Source organism: Ictalurus furcatus, chromosome 2 (genome assembly GCF_023375685.1).
Source record: "Ictalurus furcatus strain D&B chromosome 2, Billie_1.0, whole genome shotgun sequence".
Lineage (NCBI taxonomy): Eukaryota > Metazoa > Chordata > Actinopteri > Siluriformes > Ictaluridae > Ictalurus > Ictalurus furcatus.
Window position 1 is genome coordinate 31,055,830 of NC_071256.1, and position 20,384 is coordinate 31,076,213.

General features: G+C 38.3%; 1 protein-coding gene across 3 annotated transcripts; it reads left to right on the plus strand.

Moving 5' to 3' along the window:
• Window positions 1–3,875: 3,875 nt before the first annotated feature.
• Window positions 3,876–20,171, plus strand: selenow2a (selenoprotein W, 2a). Of its 3 annotated transcripts, none has more exons than XM_053614286.1 (4): window positions 3,876–4,007; window positions 10,954–11,051; window positions 19,267–19,343; window positions 19,694–20,171. In XM_053614286.1, the coding sequence occupies exons 1-4, from the start codon at window positions 3,979–3,981 to the stop codon at window positions 19,772–19,774; spliced, it is 285 nt and encodes a 94-aa protein (XP_053470261.1). In that variant the 5' UTR covers window positions 3,876–3,978; the 3' UTR covers window positions 19,775–20,171. The 3 variants fall into 3 exon arrangements, 2 of the variants coding, with proteins under 2 accessions (XP_053470261.1, XP_053470251.1); XM_053614276.1 differs by lacking the exons at window positions 19,267–19,343; window positions 19,694–20,171 and adding exons at window positions 11,143–11,219; window positions 11,826–13,125; XR_008384679.1 differs by lacking the exons at window positions 3,876–4,007; window positions 10,954–11,051 and adding exons at window positions 17,750–17,901; window positions 18,324–18,421.
• Window positions 20,172–20,384: the final 213 nt, after the last annotated feature.

A 20,384-nucleotide genomic window follows, 5' to 3' on the forward strand; every position in this document is an offset into this window, starting at 1 on the left:
AGAACCTTAAGGACAAAATTGTCCCCATTGAAACAAAAAAACGTATTAAACCACAGCAGTGACAGTGAATTTCTATGAGTACACCATCTTTATGCCTGTTTAGCAACTTGTTTAAATTAACTTTGTCTCTCTCTTTCTGGCACTCTGCTTCAAACGTTTAACTTCCACACATCTGCATCACATCTGCCGAGGGCCCGGTAGTAAACTGTCAATCCACCAATGAGTAAGAACCCATTATCGTGTCACATGTCAAGAATTCTGTATCACTGTCATCTGTGTTTCTCACTTTAATACACCTGGTCCTTAATCAAAGGCAATATTGGACTGGGTAAATCATTGAGCACCAGACAGAGCTCGTGAAACTAGGATTAAACTTCATAATACTCACTAAGGCTGATCTAACCAAATCTAACCAAAAGCACACACACACACACACACACACACTCACACACACACACATCTTTATATCTTCACTTTTCTCTAACAGATGACATGAAGGTGATGTTTAAGACAGATGAAAAGGACTGACATATACATTTAGACAATTCTAATAAAGAGTGGCAAACTGGGCATACATTTCATACCACTAATTTGAATGATTTTGAAGTTCATATCATACATTTAAAATAAATAGATAAATAAAAAATTTAAAAGAAGAAGTGAAATGTAGTAACTGATGAGTCAACACTTACACTGATGCTTATCAGACATTCCTAATTCCTAATTATCTCTGGGGTTTTTTTTCCCTATCAACACCAAATGCTAGGGTGTTCTTCCTCTGCCATTTCCAGCACTATAAAAGGGTTTATGTAAGGAATAAAACAGAATAGGGCATGTTGTAATAGGACATGGCAGGGTGGTGTAAAGCAGTCAGATTGAATTGCAGTCAATAAGCAAATTAACTCATTATACCTAGCAACCACCTTCCTGCTTTGTTCCTTGTTTTCAGTTTTTCGCAAAATATGGTTGTTGCATCATTGCATTTAATTGAGGAAAAGCAAAATATTGCAACTTTGTAGGTCAATGTGCATATATATTATGATGTAATATGTTTTGGGAGGAGGTTTGGTTGTCCAATGTGGTTTAGAGAAACAGATGTGTCTACACTTGAATAATATCTGGCTAAAATTCATCAGAAAGCCTGAAGTGGTTTGAGCAGTTTATGATTTAAATCTGGTTTAGACACATTTTGAGTGCATTTACACTTTCACTGTTAGATTGACATCCAGATACTATGGTCATTTTCAAGAAACAAAGTTTGAAGCAAGCTCTCTGGCTGCATGGTTTTGTTCGGTTTTTTATTTTTTTATTTTTAACCATACAAATTTGTTTATAATCACAGGGCCTCTCTTATTTCTTATAATTCTTCTATAACTTCTAAGTGCTGACACATACCTTTCTGGCAAACTATTATACAAAAATCCAAATTGCACCTGTTATAAATTACAAGACTATTGGTTTAATACTGCAGGCTTGTTAATATTCGAGTCAGTTTGTCTCCATGGCATAGCAATATATGACATTCTCAATATTAATTATTTCGATAACAGATCAAAGAGTCAGTGATTTAAAAAAAAAAAAAAAGGTTCAATCTCAAGTCAGCACATCATTATCTTAATGCAGGAAAAAAAAATAGCTTGAAGACTTGAAAGTACACTTGAAGGTACGACAATCCTGAAAGCTAAGTAAAAGCTAAGCATGCCTGTAGGCTAAATTGTGCTGTTCACTTATGGTTTACTGTGTGGTCAGTATGGTAATATAAAAAAACACATTAAACTGTATCCTGCAGGCTATCAGCTTAGGCTGTATAATAAGGCGCCACTCCATGTTCTGTCTTTTCCCGAAAATGTGATCTTGGGTTACATTAAGATTAAAGCTAGACCTTAATCAGTAAATTCCCACAGTCTTCATTTATCCTGTACACCAAAAACTGCTCTTTGCAGTAAATGTCTTTAATTAGACCAGCATTCCAGTGCTGGGGCAGATGATAAGGGCAGATACCAGATATATTCATAATGCAGGTTAATTTCTCAGTGCTAAATTAAACAATTACCTAGTTAATGCGAAGCAAAGTAATATACTTTTGTTTTTAAAGTCTTGAGGACCTTTGAGGACATACTATTACAGTGCTGAATCAAAGGAAGAACCATATCAACCACCAGCATGAGACTTTAGTGGTTGGCTGCTGCCATCATGTGGCTCACTGTTCTGAACATGTGTATAAATGGGTATGATGCCTTTTTAATAATCGGTAAGAAATATAAAATACACACCCACAACCAAGTTCAAATGGCAATAATTTACCTATTCTATACTTTAAATATATAAACATTTGTTTATTGTTTATTAATTAGTCACTTAATTGTTAAAAAAAGTATGTGTATGTGTGTATTTGTTCTAACTCTAACTATATTTATACTATTTTTACTGTATTAGTTAAGTAGCCTATTGTTCTACTATTTTATACTTTTTTATACTGTACCTTATGTTGAAACAAATGTCATTCAATTCACCTGGAAATACTCTGGAGAAGTGAATCAAGAAAAAGTAAATTAAAAAAAAGAAAGAAAATAATAATAATGTAACATTGCAATCGCATGGCTCCAGCGTCCCGCATTCAATCCTAAGCTTGTGTTACTGTTTGTGTGGAGTTTCACATGGCTGTGTGGGTTTCCTCCCTGCCTCACGTTGAGTGCTCTCAGGATAGGCTCCAAATCTTGCATATACTGTAATTGGTATCAGATGTTGTGGTCATGCACACCATTAGCATGTTTGCTGACTGAAGACAAGATTCAGGGGCTCTTGGTGGTATTCGATTGACGGTATCTTGTATTTTGCCGAATACCTGGATATTTCAGCCAAAAAACCTGGTTGGCTCTGCCAGGAGGTTGAGACGCTTAGCCAAAGATAGAGCTTTCAACAAAATTATGAGCCATAAGAAATATATTTTCAAATCAATACAGACATGCTTAAAGAAATGCAAAAATTATTTGCAATGATGAGAAAAACAAACTGGTGAATATAAAGGAGCAGAGAATATTCTGAAGGTCCCTTAAGGGTCTTCAACCGGAAGAGACGGTGGTGCTCAGTGGTGCTCAGTGGTGTTCTTATTCTATCTAGGGTATGTGTCAGAAATATAAATTATAAGGGTGATGATAGAACGTTCGCCTCACACCTCCAGGGTCAGTATGTATGGAGGGTGATGATAATTTCGTAGCAAAAAAAATGCACTACTTAAAACAACTTCTTCTGACATATGTTTAATATGTCCAATTTTGGTCAACACCAAAGATGAAAGACTGACTTGAACACATTAAATATAACTATAGGTCCTTCCTGTTGGAAAAGAAAATATGAACCCGCATAGAATTTGTAATGATTTTAATGGTTATAATGGGAATTGTTTTGGTTCTAATTGAGACTGTAATAATCCCTGTGGGTCTCTAATGGTAATTTATTGCCTTCTATTGGTGGCATGTTATGTCTAGTGGATACCATAAAGGACCAATAATTGTAATGGTAATGGTTTTATTGTTTAGCTGATGGTTTGTAATGGTGTTTGTAGTGGAAACCATTAGGATGTCTGTGATGGTTTTTATTGGGGTTTTTTTTCCAGCGGCAACTAAAGATGAATAAATCTGTTCACAGCAAATGATGATTTCTTACTTATATTGTACGTATTTCTTCATTTATTTACTGCCTCGGATGTTTTAACAAGACACCTGTAAGTATTTCTCCAACACCACAGGAGGCGCTAGATGTTCTCTCGTTGGTCACTGTGCTTGCGTCCCCAATCGCTCATTGTTACCCATATTAGTGCACTGCGTAGGGTATGTTATAATTGCTTTTACGGCGCTAGTAGTGCACTATTATAAGTGGACGAGCCATTTGATATTCCGCCTCTGATCAAGTGCAAAATCGACGTGTTAACTTTATAGGACAGGGAGTGAATCTCATAGCTGTCGTCGAGGTGTGGTCATGGGTGTACAAATCAGAGTGGAATATTGGTAAGATTTGGAAATGTTTTCTTGGAAATATATATATATATATATATATATGTGTGTGTGTGTGTGTGTGTATATATATTTGCTGGTAAATAAAATAACTTCTTGTAGTGGGATGTTCATTTCCGGTAAGAGGGTGCTGCTAAGCTAACCCTTTGGGTTGTGTTGTGTTGTGTTGTGTTGTGTTGTGTTGTGTTGTGTTGTGTTGTGTTGTGTTAGCATAGCATAATAGCTGGATATGGAAAGCAAGCCAGCGTTAGTCTTATTAAAATAGAATAAAAACAAGCAGATAATTGTTGTTGTTTTAAAACACACGTATAACAGCTCAGTAAATTGAAATGAAGTAGGAAGTGCGAGCGCAGTTGCCATGTGTTTGTATGTTAGCTGGTGAGGTTTGTTTTGGTATTACATTACATTACATTACATTACACCTAGCTGCATTACACTTTATTAGGGTGTGAAGTTTATGGCTTGTGTTTACTTTGATTTAAAAACAAGACTTGGAAAGATACGGTGATAAAATGTCAATATAAACGTACAGCATGGTTTGCAAATTGTGTGAGAAAAGGTTTGTGAGTAACAAGGATCTGATGGGATCCCTTCGAGGTTTATTACAGTATTTTAAAATAATCAAATGTCTATATATTTTATAGTATGTTTTCCTGTTTGACCGCTTTTGTTTAGACTTTTATTTGTGAACCCTTTCAAATGTTTCTGCATGAATGCCTTCTCAGCACTGCAGTGACACCCATTTTATGGCAAACGAGAGCACGGCTGTGTCCGAAACCGCGTACTTACCTACTATATAGTAGGTGAAATACATACATTCCGGCTACTATATAGACGGTAAGTACGCGGTTTGGGACGCAGCCCACGGCTTCAAGCAGTCGTTCATTTGCACGTACAGCATGACAAATAATTAACTGCACTTGAAGCTTTTGTAAAATTTAAAGTAAAAACACCCAAAACTGTATACGGTACCATAACGAAGACCAACTGTATATTGATGCATGAAATTCTGGAGGGAACGTCGGACGGCGTGGCGTGGGGACGTAATCACATGTGCCGTTAATCGATCTATGTTCTATAACATGTAAAACGGGAACATGAAAGGAATATTTTAAAAGCAACTCATGTAAACACCTTTATCTGAATACTGTCTTATTCAGAATAAGGTCAATAATTAGATTACTGCTGTCCATGTAAACGTAGTAACTGACAGGGACATGATTATGAAGCGTGTGTGTGTGGGGCGCTGACACGAGTGAATCAGGTACAGCAGCATTCCTGGGGATTTTTTTAGCACTGTGTTCATTCTGTACCTTATTTGGATTGGATTGGAGTTTTACCTGAGAAGGTAGAGTAGTGTAATCAGGGTTTTTCTTTACCATAGAAACACCTGCATGTTTTTGCGGAGCACCTCAAGCTGAATGAACGTGAAAACGAATTTATTTTCATTAAATCTCAAACATGTTATTTGGTTAAAAGTATCGGGACATTCTAAAACGCTTAAGCAGAAAGTATGCTTCACTTTATTTACGTGTGCGCTAGGAACAGCGTACAGTACGCGTGACGCAAATTTCCTCATCAGCAGAGTATGCGCATACTGTACATGCGCATTTAATTCTTTTGCACTATTTAGTTGTTCCACAATGTGGCAACAGTAACCCAGGGCTGTTGATTCTCAACGTAGTCAAAGAAAAGACACAATAAACGGAAGAGATGGAAATGAGTGCAGATTAGAAAGTACCCGTATTTGTATAATTCTAGCCTTAAAGAGTATAAGGATTTGTATATAGGTGCTAATCGTGGCGAGAGATTGCCCAAGCATTGTTCTTTGTGTTGTGATTCTTCTTCGTTGTCGTTCTTCAAACCAGAAGACCTGCTTTACTGCTGTGTACTGACTCTTGTAGGCCAGGAGGGGTAGTGCAAGTTGTCGTAATGCGTATGCGTTGACCGCCTGTGTATGCGTACATGTCAAATAGAGTATACTTTGGAAAGGCTATGCATACGACTGTGCGAAGTATACCAGAGGCTTTAATCTGGCTTAATGTACTAAAACAACGACCAGGGTAAACCATTTTTCTCTCACAATTATCTTCTCATAAACACTTATCTACTGCTAAGAAAATGGCACCGTAATCCAAGTGGAAGTTGGTGCTTTCAGATTCTGGGTTCATCTGCTTGCCTGTATATAGTACGCATCATCAAAAAGGTGTATACTGAATTTGGTCCTCCAATATCTTAATACATTCAGGCACGTTTAGCTTTTCTTTATAACTGTTTTCTGTGGTGGAGAAAAAAGCTTAACGTGGAAAATATTCCCTTTCCACTTGGATTACGGTGCCGTTTTCTTAGCAGTAGATAAGTGTTTATGACTATAAATGTGAGAGAAAATGGTTTTCCATTTAGTACAGTGTCATGTTAAGCGTTTTTCACATTCCACGTTCCCAATGAATCAATGAACTTTTGACTAGAAGTACCATACGTGTTGCCAGCTTTCTTTCACAAATATGATCAGGATAAGGGTAAAAAAAAAAAAAAAATGAAAAACTTAAAATAACTTAATTTCCACTGAATAATCCTTTCCTTCAACCCCCCCCCAACCACCACCACCGCCTGGAACCCAGACAGCACCTAAGCCCTCTGAAAATCTTGGGTAAACCCTGGTAATGATTATTGGTATATGTCTGGGATTTCAGACCTGGCCATATGTTATGTCAGTAATGTTCACCTTCTGTGCATGTACGTGTCTGGAAAGATAACACTGTATTTTATTTTCTTTAAGAGAATATAGCCCGTGGTAATATACTGTATATCCCGTCTGGGTTGACGTGTTAGAAAAGATTCCATTTATATCCTGTGGGAAAACAGCTTGTTTGCTTTCGCCAAGCAAGTAGCGCATCAGAATAGCGTTCAGCTTATCGTCTAGAGATCGTGAGTTTGACTCCTGAGGATGCAACAGACATCCGTGGCCGGGAGTCAAAGAGAGTAAAATTGGTGGCCATGCTGTCTGCATGGGAGGGGGATGGTCTGTCCTCTGTTAATCTCAGTGCCACTAGCCAATCATGGGTGTCATGTATGTGGAAGGAACGGAGTGGATAGTGCTGTTACACTGACGTATGTGTGTTATGACGAGAAGCAGCAGTTCAAAAAATATGCTATTGAGGAAGCACATAATAGCCTTCACCCTCCTGGGTTGTTAGCTGGTGTACACAGGGTATAAAATAATTGATAGAAAAACTGGCTGCATCCAAAATCACATACTGTGACAGTACCCACTGCATTTGATTCAGTACCTACAGTGAGGGAAAAAAGTATTTGATCCCCTGCTGATTTTGTACGTTTGCCCACTGACAAAGAAATGATCAGTGTATAATTTTAATGGTAGATTTATTTGAACAGTGAGAGACAGAATAACAACAAAAAAATCCAGAAAAACGTATGTCAAAAATGTTATAAATTGATTTGCATTTTAATGAGGGAAATATGTATTTGACCCCTCTGCAAAACATGACTTAGTACTTGGTGGCAAAACCCTTGTTGGCAATCACAGAGGTCAGACGTTTCTTGTAGTTGGCCACCAGGTTTGCACACGTCTCAGGAGGGATTTTGTCCCACTCCTCCTTGCAGATCTTCTCCAAGTCATTAAGGTTTCGAGGCTGACGTTTGGCAACTCGAACCTTCAGCTCCCTCCACAGATTTTCTATGGGATTAAGGTCTGGAGACTGGCTAGGCCACTCCAGGACCTTAATGTGCTTCTTCTTTAGCCACTCCTTTGTTGCCTTGGCTGTGTGTTTTGGATCATTGTCATGCTGGAATACCCATCCATGACCCATTTTCAATGCCCTGGCTGAGGGAAGGAGGTTCTCACCCAAGATTTGACGGTACATGGCCCCGTCCATCGTCCCTTTGATGCGGTGAAGTTGTCCTGTCCCCTTAGCAGAAAAACACCCCCAAAGCATAATGTTTCCACCTCCATGTTTGACGGTGGGGATGGTGTTCTTGGGGTCGTAGGCAGCATTCCTCCTCCTCCAAACACGGCGAGTTGAGTTGATGCCAAAGAGCTCCATTTTGGTCTCATCTGACCAACACTTTCACCCAGTTGTCCTCTGAACCATTCAGATGTTCATTGGCAAACTTCAGACTGGCATGTATATGTGCTTTCTTGAGCAGGGGGACCTTGCGGGCGCTGCAGGATTTCAGTCCTTCATGGCATAGTGTGTTACCAATTGTTTTCTTGGTGACTATGGTCCCAGCTGCCTTGAGATCATTGACAAGATCCTCTCGTGTAGTTCTGGGCTGATTCCTCACTGTTCTCATGATCATTGCAACTCCACAAGGTGAGATCTTGCATGGAGCCCCAGGCCGAGGGAGATTGACAGTTCTTTTGTGTTTCTTCCATTTGCGAATAATCGCACCAACTGTTGTCACCTTCTCACCAAGCTGCTTGGCAATGGTCTTGTAGCCCATTCCAGACTTGTGTAGGTCTACAATCTTGTCCCTGACATCCTTGGAGAGCTCTTTGGTCTTGGCCATGGTGGAGAGTTTGGAATCTGATTGATTGCTTCTGTGGACAGGTGTCTTTTATACAGGTAACAAGCTGAGATTAGGAGCACTCCCTTTAAGAGTGTGCTCCTAATCTCAGCTCGTTACCTGTTTAAAAGACACCTGTGAGCCAGAAATCTTTCTGATTGAGAGGGGGTCAAATACTTATTTCCCTCATTAAAATGCAAATCAATTTATAACATTTTTGACATGCGTTTTTCTGGATTTTCTTGTTGTTATTCTGTCTCTCACTGTTCAAATAAACCTACCATTAAAATTATAGACTGATAATTTCTTTGTCAGTGGGCAAACATACAAAATCAGCAGGGGATCAAATACTTTTTTCCCTCACTGTACAACTCGGCCATTGATAAAGTACATAATGATCAGTGTAAGTGTGCAGCATGAATACAATCCAGACATACACCTGCCATGTTGGCATTGTCATGTGACCTACAACTTAAAATGGTCTCTCCAGGATTTTGCAAACGCAGAAATTAATGCAGAATGAAGGAAACTCTGCAATATTCGCAGGAGACGGTACATTTTCAAAAGTACCGCATGTAATGTAATGTGGCATCATCACAGCGCGTATTCAGCCAAAGCCCCTTGCGATTCACGTGTATTGAAGATGAGTACAACTGAAAGATCACATTTACCAACAAGGACTGTGCAAAACAATTTCCTGCAATTGCACTTCTGCCAAATCAAGTAGTTTTCCGCACAAAAAACTTCGAAATTGCATCGCAAAATAAAATAAAATCAATCAAGCAGTTTTGGCCGCGATAATTATATAAACGCAGCGAAATCCTGAATGGACTGTTAAAAAGAGCCGATGTGCTGCCTTCTGCCGTTTTTTATTCTGTCAGCTCTTCCATGCCAGTCGCGTTGCCTTATGGGATAGCACGGTGTCCATTGGTTCCATACTGCAGAATCTGAGCAGAAGCAGAAGGTCATCTGGGTATTTCTCGCCTACTGTTTTATGAATACTGAGAAATCGGACATACTGCTTTTCTCCTACTGTATAGTACGGTAGTAGGGACATTCGGACACAGCCTATATTGCAGAGAAAATCAGGGTGAAATCTGAAAAAATTAAAACCACAAAGTATCAAAACAGTGTTTACAAGATCTTGTCAGAGAAGCAGCCTTTTGGGAAGTTTTTAGGTAAGCTTCTAGCACAAATGGTCTATGTACATGCTATGGTCATGTGACCTACTAACAATCCAGCGCAACTTGCTCGCCATGTGGACCTCAGCAAGCAGTATTATAATAAAGATCAAAACATTTTTACGTGACAAACATGCACACATTGTGAAGACATTCCCAGCTCTGTGACCCAAACTGAGATTTCTTATCCCATGTAAACTGATCATAATTACTGCGGCAATTAAAGATGACTCAAAATACCATTTTTACTCATGCAGCACCACAGCTCATGTTCCGCGAACACTTGTCCACCTCTCTACGTGCACTCAAAGAGCACTTTTATGATAAGTTAAATGGCCAGTGAGTGTCTTAATAATAAATAGACCTTTTTAGGCCTGATTTATGCTTCTGTGCCTGTGAATGTGCAATCAAGTGTGGGTCTTGTGTACAGATATAAATATTATACAAACAATAATTGTATTGGAATATGGTTTATACAACCAAGATAATTGAAGGAGGATGCAATCAGTTGGTGCAATTAAATTTTGACAAGAAGGAAACTGTAGCCATCTGGCTTTAGGCTTAATAAGAAAAGGATTACTAAGGAAAGACATGGACTTTGTGTTCAGAGCAAGGCAGGTGTGTAACGGGATGGAAGAAATTTAGCACTTTATACAACAGACAATCAGGCTCCTCAAACAAATGACCGTGATAGCCTAGAGTGATGGTGGAGCTACACTGCCTGTGTTTGAGTTTACCAGAAGCAAAAGGTTGAACAAGATTGGTGTTGATTGGAGGAACCTGTTTCCAATGTTCTGTTAACTCATGTGACAAGACTTGAACTGCTTTGTAAAAATAGTGTTCTGTTTAGAGAAAACAAAATTTCAAGACTGAGGTGTTTTGGAGTGTGTATACATTTTACAGCATTTTGGCAGACGCCCTTATCCAGAGCGACTTGCATTTATCTCATTTATGCAGTTGAGGGTTAAGGGCCTTGTCCAAGGGCCCAACAGTGGTAGCTTGGCAGTGCTTGAGCTCCTGACCTTCTGATCAGTAACCCAGAGCATTTAACCACTGAGCCACCACTGCCCCTATACAAATTGACATTTAAACCGCCTGTATTATGACCGATAAATTGGCCAAGATATCCTATAGACCATGCCCCTATTATTGTGTTTTCCTTGTAAATGTGCAGTATTATGTGGTTGCTTACAAAGAATTGTCTAATCTTCTCCTCCTTTCTCTTCCCTCAGTGGCGGATGAGGCTACGAGCCCCGCTATCAGGAGCTCAAGCGAGTCGTCGTCGCTGAGTTTCCTGAGGCGGAGGTGTCCGGCTTCGTCGGCAGACAAGGTGCGTTAATGCAGAATATACAGAATGTCATTGTTAAAGAGCAGAATGTTTCACAGAGATTTTGGCTGAAACAACTTTTTCAACTTCTCAGGGAGCTTTGAGATCGAGATCAACGGACAGCTGGTTTTCTCAAAGCTAGAAACCAGCGGTTTTCCCTATGAAGACGACGTGAGTATCTGTTGACGCTTGTTGAAATATATATCATACATCAACACGACCAAAACAATAGTTATGTTTGAATTGTTTAGTTTTCATAGGGATCCACATTAGTAGGCCATTACAAGTGCCTGTGTGAGTTGTTACTATAGAAACAACAATATATTAGAACAAGTGCATTTATTATAAACCTGCAATATGCTGTGCACTACTGTCAGAGCTGCTGTTAATTAATCAACACTTGACCAATCAGCCTCTAGAATTTTATTTTTCATGGCTGATCTCACACATTTACATTTATTCATTTGGCAAACGCTTTTGTCCAAAGCAACTTAAAAATGAGGAAATACAAGCAAAGCGATATATCAAGTGGAGAAGAATACAAGTAGTGCTACTATACAAGATTTTTTTAATTGAGTTCTTGAAAAGCAAAGTGCGCAGAGTAGAGGTGTAAGTGCCAGAGTAATTTATCTATCTATCTATCTATTTATTTATTTATTTATTTTATTTTATTTTATTAAAAAGGATAATGTGGCGTTGGCATTTTAGGGGTTAGTTAAGTGTTCATGGAAGAGGTGGGTCCGTTGATCTTCTTTTGCCCTCTTTTCACCTCTCTAGGTCATGGAGGCCATCCAGAAAGCCCACGATGGCAAACCAGTGGAGAAGATCATAAAGAGCCGCCCACCTTGCGTCATACTCTAACTCCTAAGTTTTTGATTACCTCAGAAACGATCATGCTGAGTGAAGCCATTGTGACTGTGTGTAATGGATCCTCGGATATCTCCTTTCACCTCTGCTTCTAACAAGGTGTTTTTGGACTTAAATGATTAGCGTAACTAAAAACTAAAGGTTACACTATGAAGCTCTTAGTCCAGTCACTGTCAAACCAGGAGCAGAGATGAATGGGAGACATCCAAGTGTGCATTAACGTTCAGACCTCTGTATGTATAAAAAGGAAAAAATAATTCTAACAATATAGCAAAATTTAACACGAGTCAGGTTTTTTTCCATTTATGTGAATACAGTTATGAATTTTAGACAGCTTTGTTGTGAAGTCTCAGTTAAAGGTGTTTTTGAAGACACCTTAACATATTATTGTACTAAAATTAGACTTGAACCCTCTACTTTTTTTTTTTTTTTTTGATGCTTTGATTCTTTAAACTATTTAATAATTATAGATGATAATCTAAAATCATGACACTGCTAGAGTATTAATTATAGTTGAGATCAGAAATAAAAGTAAGCATTTATAACTTTAATAGTTAGCTCATACAAAAGTAGCTTTGCTAATAAATAATAAAATCCATTTCCTTTGCCGAAACTGGCAAAGATGTTGAAATGGCTTTTACTATAATGTTTTCTTTGGTTATGTTGTAAGACTATTTCCTGGTCAAACAAAACCACTTTGCTATTTATGTGGACTATTTATTTTATCTGCCTTATCTTCATTAAAGTTAAAAAGTTACAGTTAGGACTTTCTTTATCAGGGACAAGGGTAACTCGTGAATGTAGTAGTTGTCCATTCTTGTCAAGCCTGTTTTGTCTTTGCAAGCTATGTAACCTGAAATCCGACTACCTTTTGTCAAACAAAACCATACATGGTAATGTCTGCTTTTGTGTTCGACATCTGCTATTGCATTTGACATTGGGCCATTATTGTGTCTTGATTGCACAACTAGAACATCAGAGAGAAAATAATGTAAATGTCTAACTTTTAAAGCAGCTTAAACACAGGTTGTCTTCTCTTACCACCTTTAGACTCTAGCCTAGATTGTCCTTTTACCTTTCCAGCTCATTGAATCATCCACATGTACAAGTCTATTTGCTTCAGAAAATTGATACTCTCCCCATACTGTTTCTCAATTAATTTTGTTTATGCCAACCTGCTACATGCTTGAATACAAATTTGTTGAAAATATTGGTATGGAGTTTTATTCTTTCCTAACCTGGTGTCTCTACTAAATAAATTGTATGACAATATCGCAGCTATCTGGTGATAAATGGAGTTGTGAAATAACTCAACTTTGGGATAAAGGCCACGACTGGAGCTTAATTTTCTTCCTAGTTTAGATCTTGTACATCTTTTAAACTACCATCGCGCTCTATTAATGATGAGCTGTCCATCTAAGAATCTTCAGTGAAGGGCCTGGCTGTGTAGTGCAAATTAGAAGCTGTCCAAATCTCCAGCCCAAGTTCCCGGAGTTCTGACTTTTCCACAATCATTCTTGGGGTCATTTAGTTGTGAATCTGTTTCGCACTTGTCAGGCTTGAATTCCAGTCTAGAAAACACTGAAGTAAAAAGGTTGTAGAACGTGAAAATCATATATATTAGTGACTCAATTATCACAATTACTGTTTACTTGTAAAAGATTACGTTTACACACAAATTTAAATAGAGAGTAATTGTTAGTTGTCAACAGCTTTGCTAAACTATTTAAATAGGCCTCTTTTTGTGGTGCTTTTGCTTATGGCCCTACCACCCTGAAAACGCCCGATAAATAAGTAAATCATTTGCTGAAAAATGAGAACAATTTCGTAATTTAATTCAAAAAGTGGAACTTTCATATATTCTAGATTCATTACACATAAAGTGAAATGTTTCAAGCCTTTTTTTTTTATCTTGATTACGGCTTGCAGCTTATGGAAATCAAAAATCCATTATCTCTAAATATCAGAATAAAGAATTTATAATAAAGAAATATCGACCTTCTAAAAAATGTGTTAATTTATGCAGTCAATACTTGGTCAGGGCTCGTTTGGCACGAATTACTGCATCAATGCGGCGTGGCATGGAGGCAATCAGTCTGTGGCACTGCTGAGGTGTTCTGGAGGCCCAGGTTGCTTTGATAGCGGCGTTCAGCTCGGCTGTATTGTTGGGTCTGGTGTCTCTCAGAGATTCTCTATGGGGTTCAGGTCAGGCAAGTTGGCTGGCCAATCAAGTACATTAATACCATGGTCAGTAAACCAGTTACTAGTAGTTTTGTCACTGTGGGCACTTGCCATGTCCTGCTGGAAAAGGAAATCAGTATCTCCATAAAGCTCGTCAGCAGATGGAAACATGAAGTGCTTTAACATTTCCTGGTAGAAGCTGCATTGTCTCTTAATTTGAGAAAACACAGTAGACCAACACCAGCAGATGACATGGCCCCCCAAATCATCACTGACTGTGGATACTTCCCACTGGACTTCAAGCAACTTGGATTCTGTGCCTCTCCATTCTTCCTCCAGACTCTGGGACCTTGATTTCCAAATGAACTACTTTCATCTAAAAAGAGGACTTTGGACCACTGAGCAACGGTCCAGTTCTTTTTTTTTTTGTGTCCTTAGCTCAGGTAAGGCGCTTCTGACATTATCTCTGGTTCAGGAGTGGCTTGACAGTAGGAATCGATACTGTGACATTTCTGTTTTATAAATTCTTTATTTTAATATTTTGAGATACTGGATTTATATGTAATGAATCTAGAATATTTTAAAGTTCCACTTTTTGAATTAAATTACGGGGAAAAAATTACTTTTCCATGATACAGGTGCATCTCAAAGACTTTGTGTGTGTGTATATATGTATATGTGTGTGTGTGTGTATATATATATATATATATATATATATATATATATATATATATATATATATATATATATATACACACACACGCACACACACACATATATATATATATATATATATATATATATATATATATATATATAATGTGTGTGTGTGTGTGTGTGTGTATATATATATATATATATATATATATATATATATATATATATATATATATATATATATATAGACATAGACATAGACCGAGAGAGAGAGCTAATGTTGTTTTGGGAAAATTGTATAAATATTTGTCTGCATGCTTCCATTTTCTTTCAAATGCCCTGTTTTGTGCTTTTTTTTAAAAAGTACACACTATGCTGCAGCAATGTGGTTATTATTTCTAACAGAGTACTCAAGCTTTCTGCTGTCTGTGAGGTAAATTGCAATTGCAATGAAAACATGTCACAAGCTTTCCTCTTCCCCAAGCTGAAGAAAGCAGAGTTGCAGCAGAACAAATGTAATAGTGGAGCATTCACTTTTCTGTATGAGGCAAATGCTGCTGTTGACATAAACGAATATGGGAAGTAAAACTACTGAGAAACAACCAACATGTTGCGATAGTGCCAAATACACATACTCTGACACTCTCTCGCATTAAATGTTGTTGTCACATTTAACAGTTGAGACATTCAAGAGCAATTCAGAGCTCGACAGTTACACAAATACAACTGATATGACTTGATTGCTACACTGTAAATCACAGATTTAAGGGATTTTTTATATTGGTATTAAGATGATACCACTGTGCTGTTGAAATCTCCATTATGATTGGTCAGAAGTTATTGATTAATTGCAGGGGTGTAGGAGCAATTTGTAACGGGGGTGGAGGGACTACTCCCCTGAAAAGATTATTATTTTTTTTATATAAAGAACTTAAATGCTCATTTCTAATGGCTTTTGGGAACCGGAAGTACTAAAAAAAAAAAAAAAAAATGATGAAATATGGAGGTACGAGTTCTCATGTTTGTCACTGAACGAAGCTCAATTTATTCATTAATATTACTCCAAACAGAGAATTGTTCATTTAAAACACTAGCTACTATAATCGTTAAGAACATCTGCTAGTTAATGTAGCTAGCCACAGTACATGTTGAGATGTGGGTCCCATCCTGTGAGGATTGCTGTTTCTGTTGGTGAGTTGAAGTTATGAGTATGAGTTGGAGGCTATTTTGTTGTAGAAAAAAACATTCACCTGTCCAGTTTTCTCGCTGGATGACAGTGTGACCTACTATGGCAGTTCTTGATGCAGCAGCACTGCACTACCATGGAGATGAAAATGAAAACACAGTCTCCAACTCATAGCTCAACTCACCAACAGTGGGAGTGATCCTCACACGATGGCACCCCCGTCCCAAACATCCAACATGGTGTGATGTGAGCTAGCTGGCTAACGGGTACCTAGCCGTACAACTTACAAGCTCGTCCTCCTCAGTCTTTTCTACTCCTATGACCTGCTGTTCGTCCTCTTCTGTCCTCTTCCTCTTAAAATAATGTAGGACACTCAGCTCCGTGAGAACATTTTGACTAACGCTACCATTAAATCTTTTACGGATACATAGCAATGGCACATACACAAATGTTGGGGGCGGGGGGGGGCGGTTAATTGAATTATGTTTCTAAAAGTTGCGGAATGGATTAATTTGGAGACTGTCCGAGTCAGAAATCCTCTGAGACAGGCAGGCAGTGCAAAATAAAATTTGAAATGAGGAAAAAGTAGGCGGGGCAAAACCTATTTTGAAATGTGGGGTCCCCGATGTATAATGGCCCCTACTCCCATGATTAATTGTCTATAACAGCAGCTCTGACAGTGGTGCAGAATAGATACTTAAGGGGGCTGCAACCCTGCCATCCTCCTAATTTCCACATGTATGGACAAACTGTTGAAGGGTAAAGGGGATGATTATTTAAAATTTCCAATAGGAGTGTCCAATATCAGTGTTTTGTAATGTAGAATTAAGTTACTCCTCCACATGAGTCTTCAGAACAGAGGACTTTCTGGTTTCTCAGTAACATGACATTTTTTTATTAACTGCAACTGAGAAAAAAAAGAACAGGTGACAAAATACTGTGGTATAAGAGGAATAAGGCACTTCAGGATGTTCTGTTATAGGAAAATAATCAACTTTGGGGTGGGGCCACATCACACCACTCTATCACTGATTATTTTCCTATAAAAGAACACCCCCAAGTGTTATATTCCTTACTTACTCTATATCTTTTATACAATACAAACTCCAAATTTAACCTATGGTTGACTAAACCATCCATCCAGTTTCTGTACCGCTTATCCTACACATGGTCACGGGGAGCCTGGAGCTTATCCCAGGGGACTCGGGGGACAAGGCGGGGGACACCCTGGACGGGGTGCCAACCCATCGCAGTGCACAACTGCACACTCATTCGCACACTAGATGCCAGTCACCCTGCAAGGCATGTCTTCAGACTGGGAGAGGAAACCAGAATACCCGAAGGAAACCTCCCAAAGCATGGGGAGTACATGCAAATGGGAAGGCTGAATCAACCACACTGTAAAACCGGATAAGTTCATTTAACTCAAAACATTTGAGGAAACTAATTACCTCAAAATGTTTAAATTGATTAATCAATTTCTTTAAGCCAAATACACTTAAATATAACAAAAATTTAACTAAAACTTGTTATATTCAAGTGTATTTGGCTTAAAGAAACTGAGTTATCAACTTAAAGAGGTAATTAGTTTCCTCAATTTTTTTGAGTTAAATGAATTCATCCGGTTTTACAGTGAGTGCAGTGGTAAAGTAGCCTAATAAAATAAGTAAGTAGCCTATTAAGTGTAAATAAATATTAAAGTATTAGAAAGTTTGTAGTGTTTAAAGTGAACTCGTAGCATTTCATTTAGCAGTAACACACCCCCTCCCCCCGCCCCTTTTTTTGTGCGCGCGTGCGCTCGTGCGTGCGCGAGCTCACCGTGATTCACCTGAACTACGCAGTCACCTAAACATGAACAAAAAGTGAAGAGAGCTGCTGTGTCATTACACACCAGGAAGAAGCTGAGAGCTGAGAGAACATAAAGAGGAACAAGATGGTGGTGATAGTAAAAATCGAATACTGGTAAGATTAATCCGCTTAATCTGTTTTATTTCTTATTCGTATTAGGTTGTTTTGTTTTGTTTTTGTTTTTGTTTGGAAAAGCTACCAAAATGTGTAAACCGAGCACATATACCTCAACGTTTAAACTGGAGTAGCAAAACAAATTATCTGTGTGTTAAAGTAAGTTAAGAGAAAATAGGAGGAAAGTAGTTTTAATATTTGACAAATTCTCTCTCTCTCGCTCTCTCTCTCTGTCTCTGTCTGTCTGTCTCTCTCTCTCTCTCTCTCTCTGTCTGTCTGTCTGTCTGTCTGTCTGTCTGTCTGTCTCTGTCTGTCTCTCTCTTTCTCTGTCTGTTTCTCTCTCTCTCTAACTGACTGTCTCTCTCTCTCTCTCTCTCTCTCTCTCTCTCTGTCTCTCTGTCTCTCTCTCTCCCCCCTGGCAGCGGAAGCTGAGGCTACGACCGGCGCTTCTTGGCTCTGAAGCGCTCCATCGTAGCCAAAGTTCCAGACGCAGTAGTGAATGGGACTGTGGGGAGGAGATGTAAGCCACCGCTGTCTCTTATACACCTTCTCTTTATGATTAATTAATATTTATAAAAGCTTCAAAGCAATAAAAGTAATAGGGTCATAAAGGAAACATGAACTAGTTATGTAACATGAAGGGGAAATGTCAGTATCCGGTAATAAATCTAATCATTTTGATCAGGAAAGAGGAAACAAAGCGCACTTTAACAGTGAACATACACGTTATAGCTGAAAGTTTGTGGACACCTAAAACAATACGCGCTTTTTTTCACTGAGCGCAGTTTGTGCACATGTGCATTGTCATGCTCAAACTTATTAGTTCCAGCGAAGGGAAGCTGTAAAGCTACAGCAAACAAAGACATTCTATACACTTACAATGCTTACAACAGTTTGGGAAAGGAAAACATGTGGGTGTAACAGCCAGGTGTCCACATACTTTTGGCCATATCGTGTTGCTTTACACTATATGTAATATATTGTATAGTAATTATCCATATATTACTAATTTATTTCTAATATATCTGGTAGAAAAGATGCATGAAAATCAGTGGCAAGCAGTTTACTATATTTCACGTTTAGTATGGTTTATACAGGTACCACATGTGTATCTACAATATATAAAGTATAATAACCAAAGCATGTAGTATAAGCAGGTTATCTACTGCACTGTTTATAATGATACTTTGTTTTAATTGAATTTTACCTATAGTTCTACATGGTATACACGGCATTACAGCGATTTAACACTGAATATAACTACTTTGTGCTGACAGAGAGATCATTACAGTAGATGGGAGAACCACTGTTTCATAATATCAATATTGAATGGTTCTGAGTCTTTCTCTCTCTCTTTCTGTCCAGCATGCTTCGAGATTGAGATCAATGGGCATCTTGTGTTCTCCAAATTAGAGATGGGAGGATTTCCACATGAGGAGGATGTAAGTGTGACTAACAGGCAGAATATGTTCTAGTGCATTTTGTTCTCTCTTAGTCACAATGCTTAAACATACTTTCCAATGCAATTTTGTTTTACCTTATTTCTTGCTTAATTTAGCAATTTCCATGATGCTAGAAGCAGGCCATTGCTCAGTGTATATATTTTCCTATTGTCTGTGCAGTGAGATTCGTTCTTGGTTATTGACAAGTTCTATTCAGTCAAGTCTTTTCCCATTTGTTAGAATCGAATCTAGGCTCACGTTCTGTTTTTCTGTTTCCTATGTGTCTTTAATTGGTAATTTATGGACGTGAATAATTTGCAGTGTAACTTGTCTTCTCTGAAACTCTCCAGGTGCTGGCTGCTGTTCTCCAGGCTCAGAAAGGCAAGCCCGAGAAGCTTTCTAGAAGCTGCAAAGAGTGCGTCATCTCGTAACCTGCTGAGCTTTAGCCCCTGCCCACTGCTACTATAACCACTTCTAACGTTTCGTAAGATTTATGTCACTCAGACTGTTTAGATTTTCAGTTCCCCTTGTGTCATTTTTTTCTGTGTTCCTGCTCGGGGATTTTTGGACTTACATGATTACTGTAGCTGAAAATGTGAAAGGTTATGGTATGATGCCTATATTCCAAAACCCTCTACTGTAGGGGCAGAGAGATGAAGTGACACTATGAGGGACAGGGCAGTGGGATTGGCAGGACTTAATTCCTTTATGTAATCCTACATTAAATTTGCTTCCCCCCCCTTATGCAAACTGAATGCAAACCATATGCAAATATTTTACTCTTTACCTACACGCTACAATGATTAAAGATATTTGATTAAAGCTGCAGATATTTCTTTTCTTTCTTTCTTTGTTCTTTTGTTGTTGTTGTTGTTGTTGTTGTTGTTTTAGATATTTTAGTTGTATATATTTCTTTTCCTATTTCATGAAACCTGCCCTAAATGTTAGAAATCTCAATATCTTCATCATGTAAGAAGTAATATTAAATTATATAAATCCTTAATTGGGGCGCACGGTGGCTTAGTGGTTAGCACGTTCGAA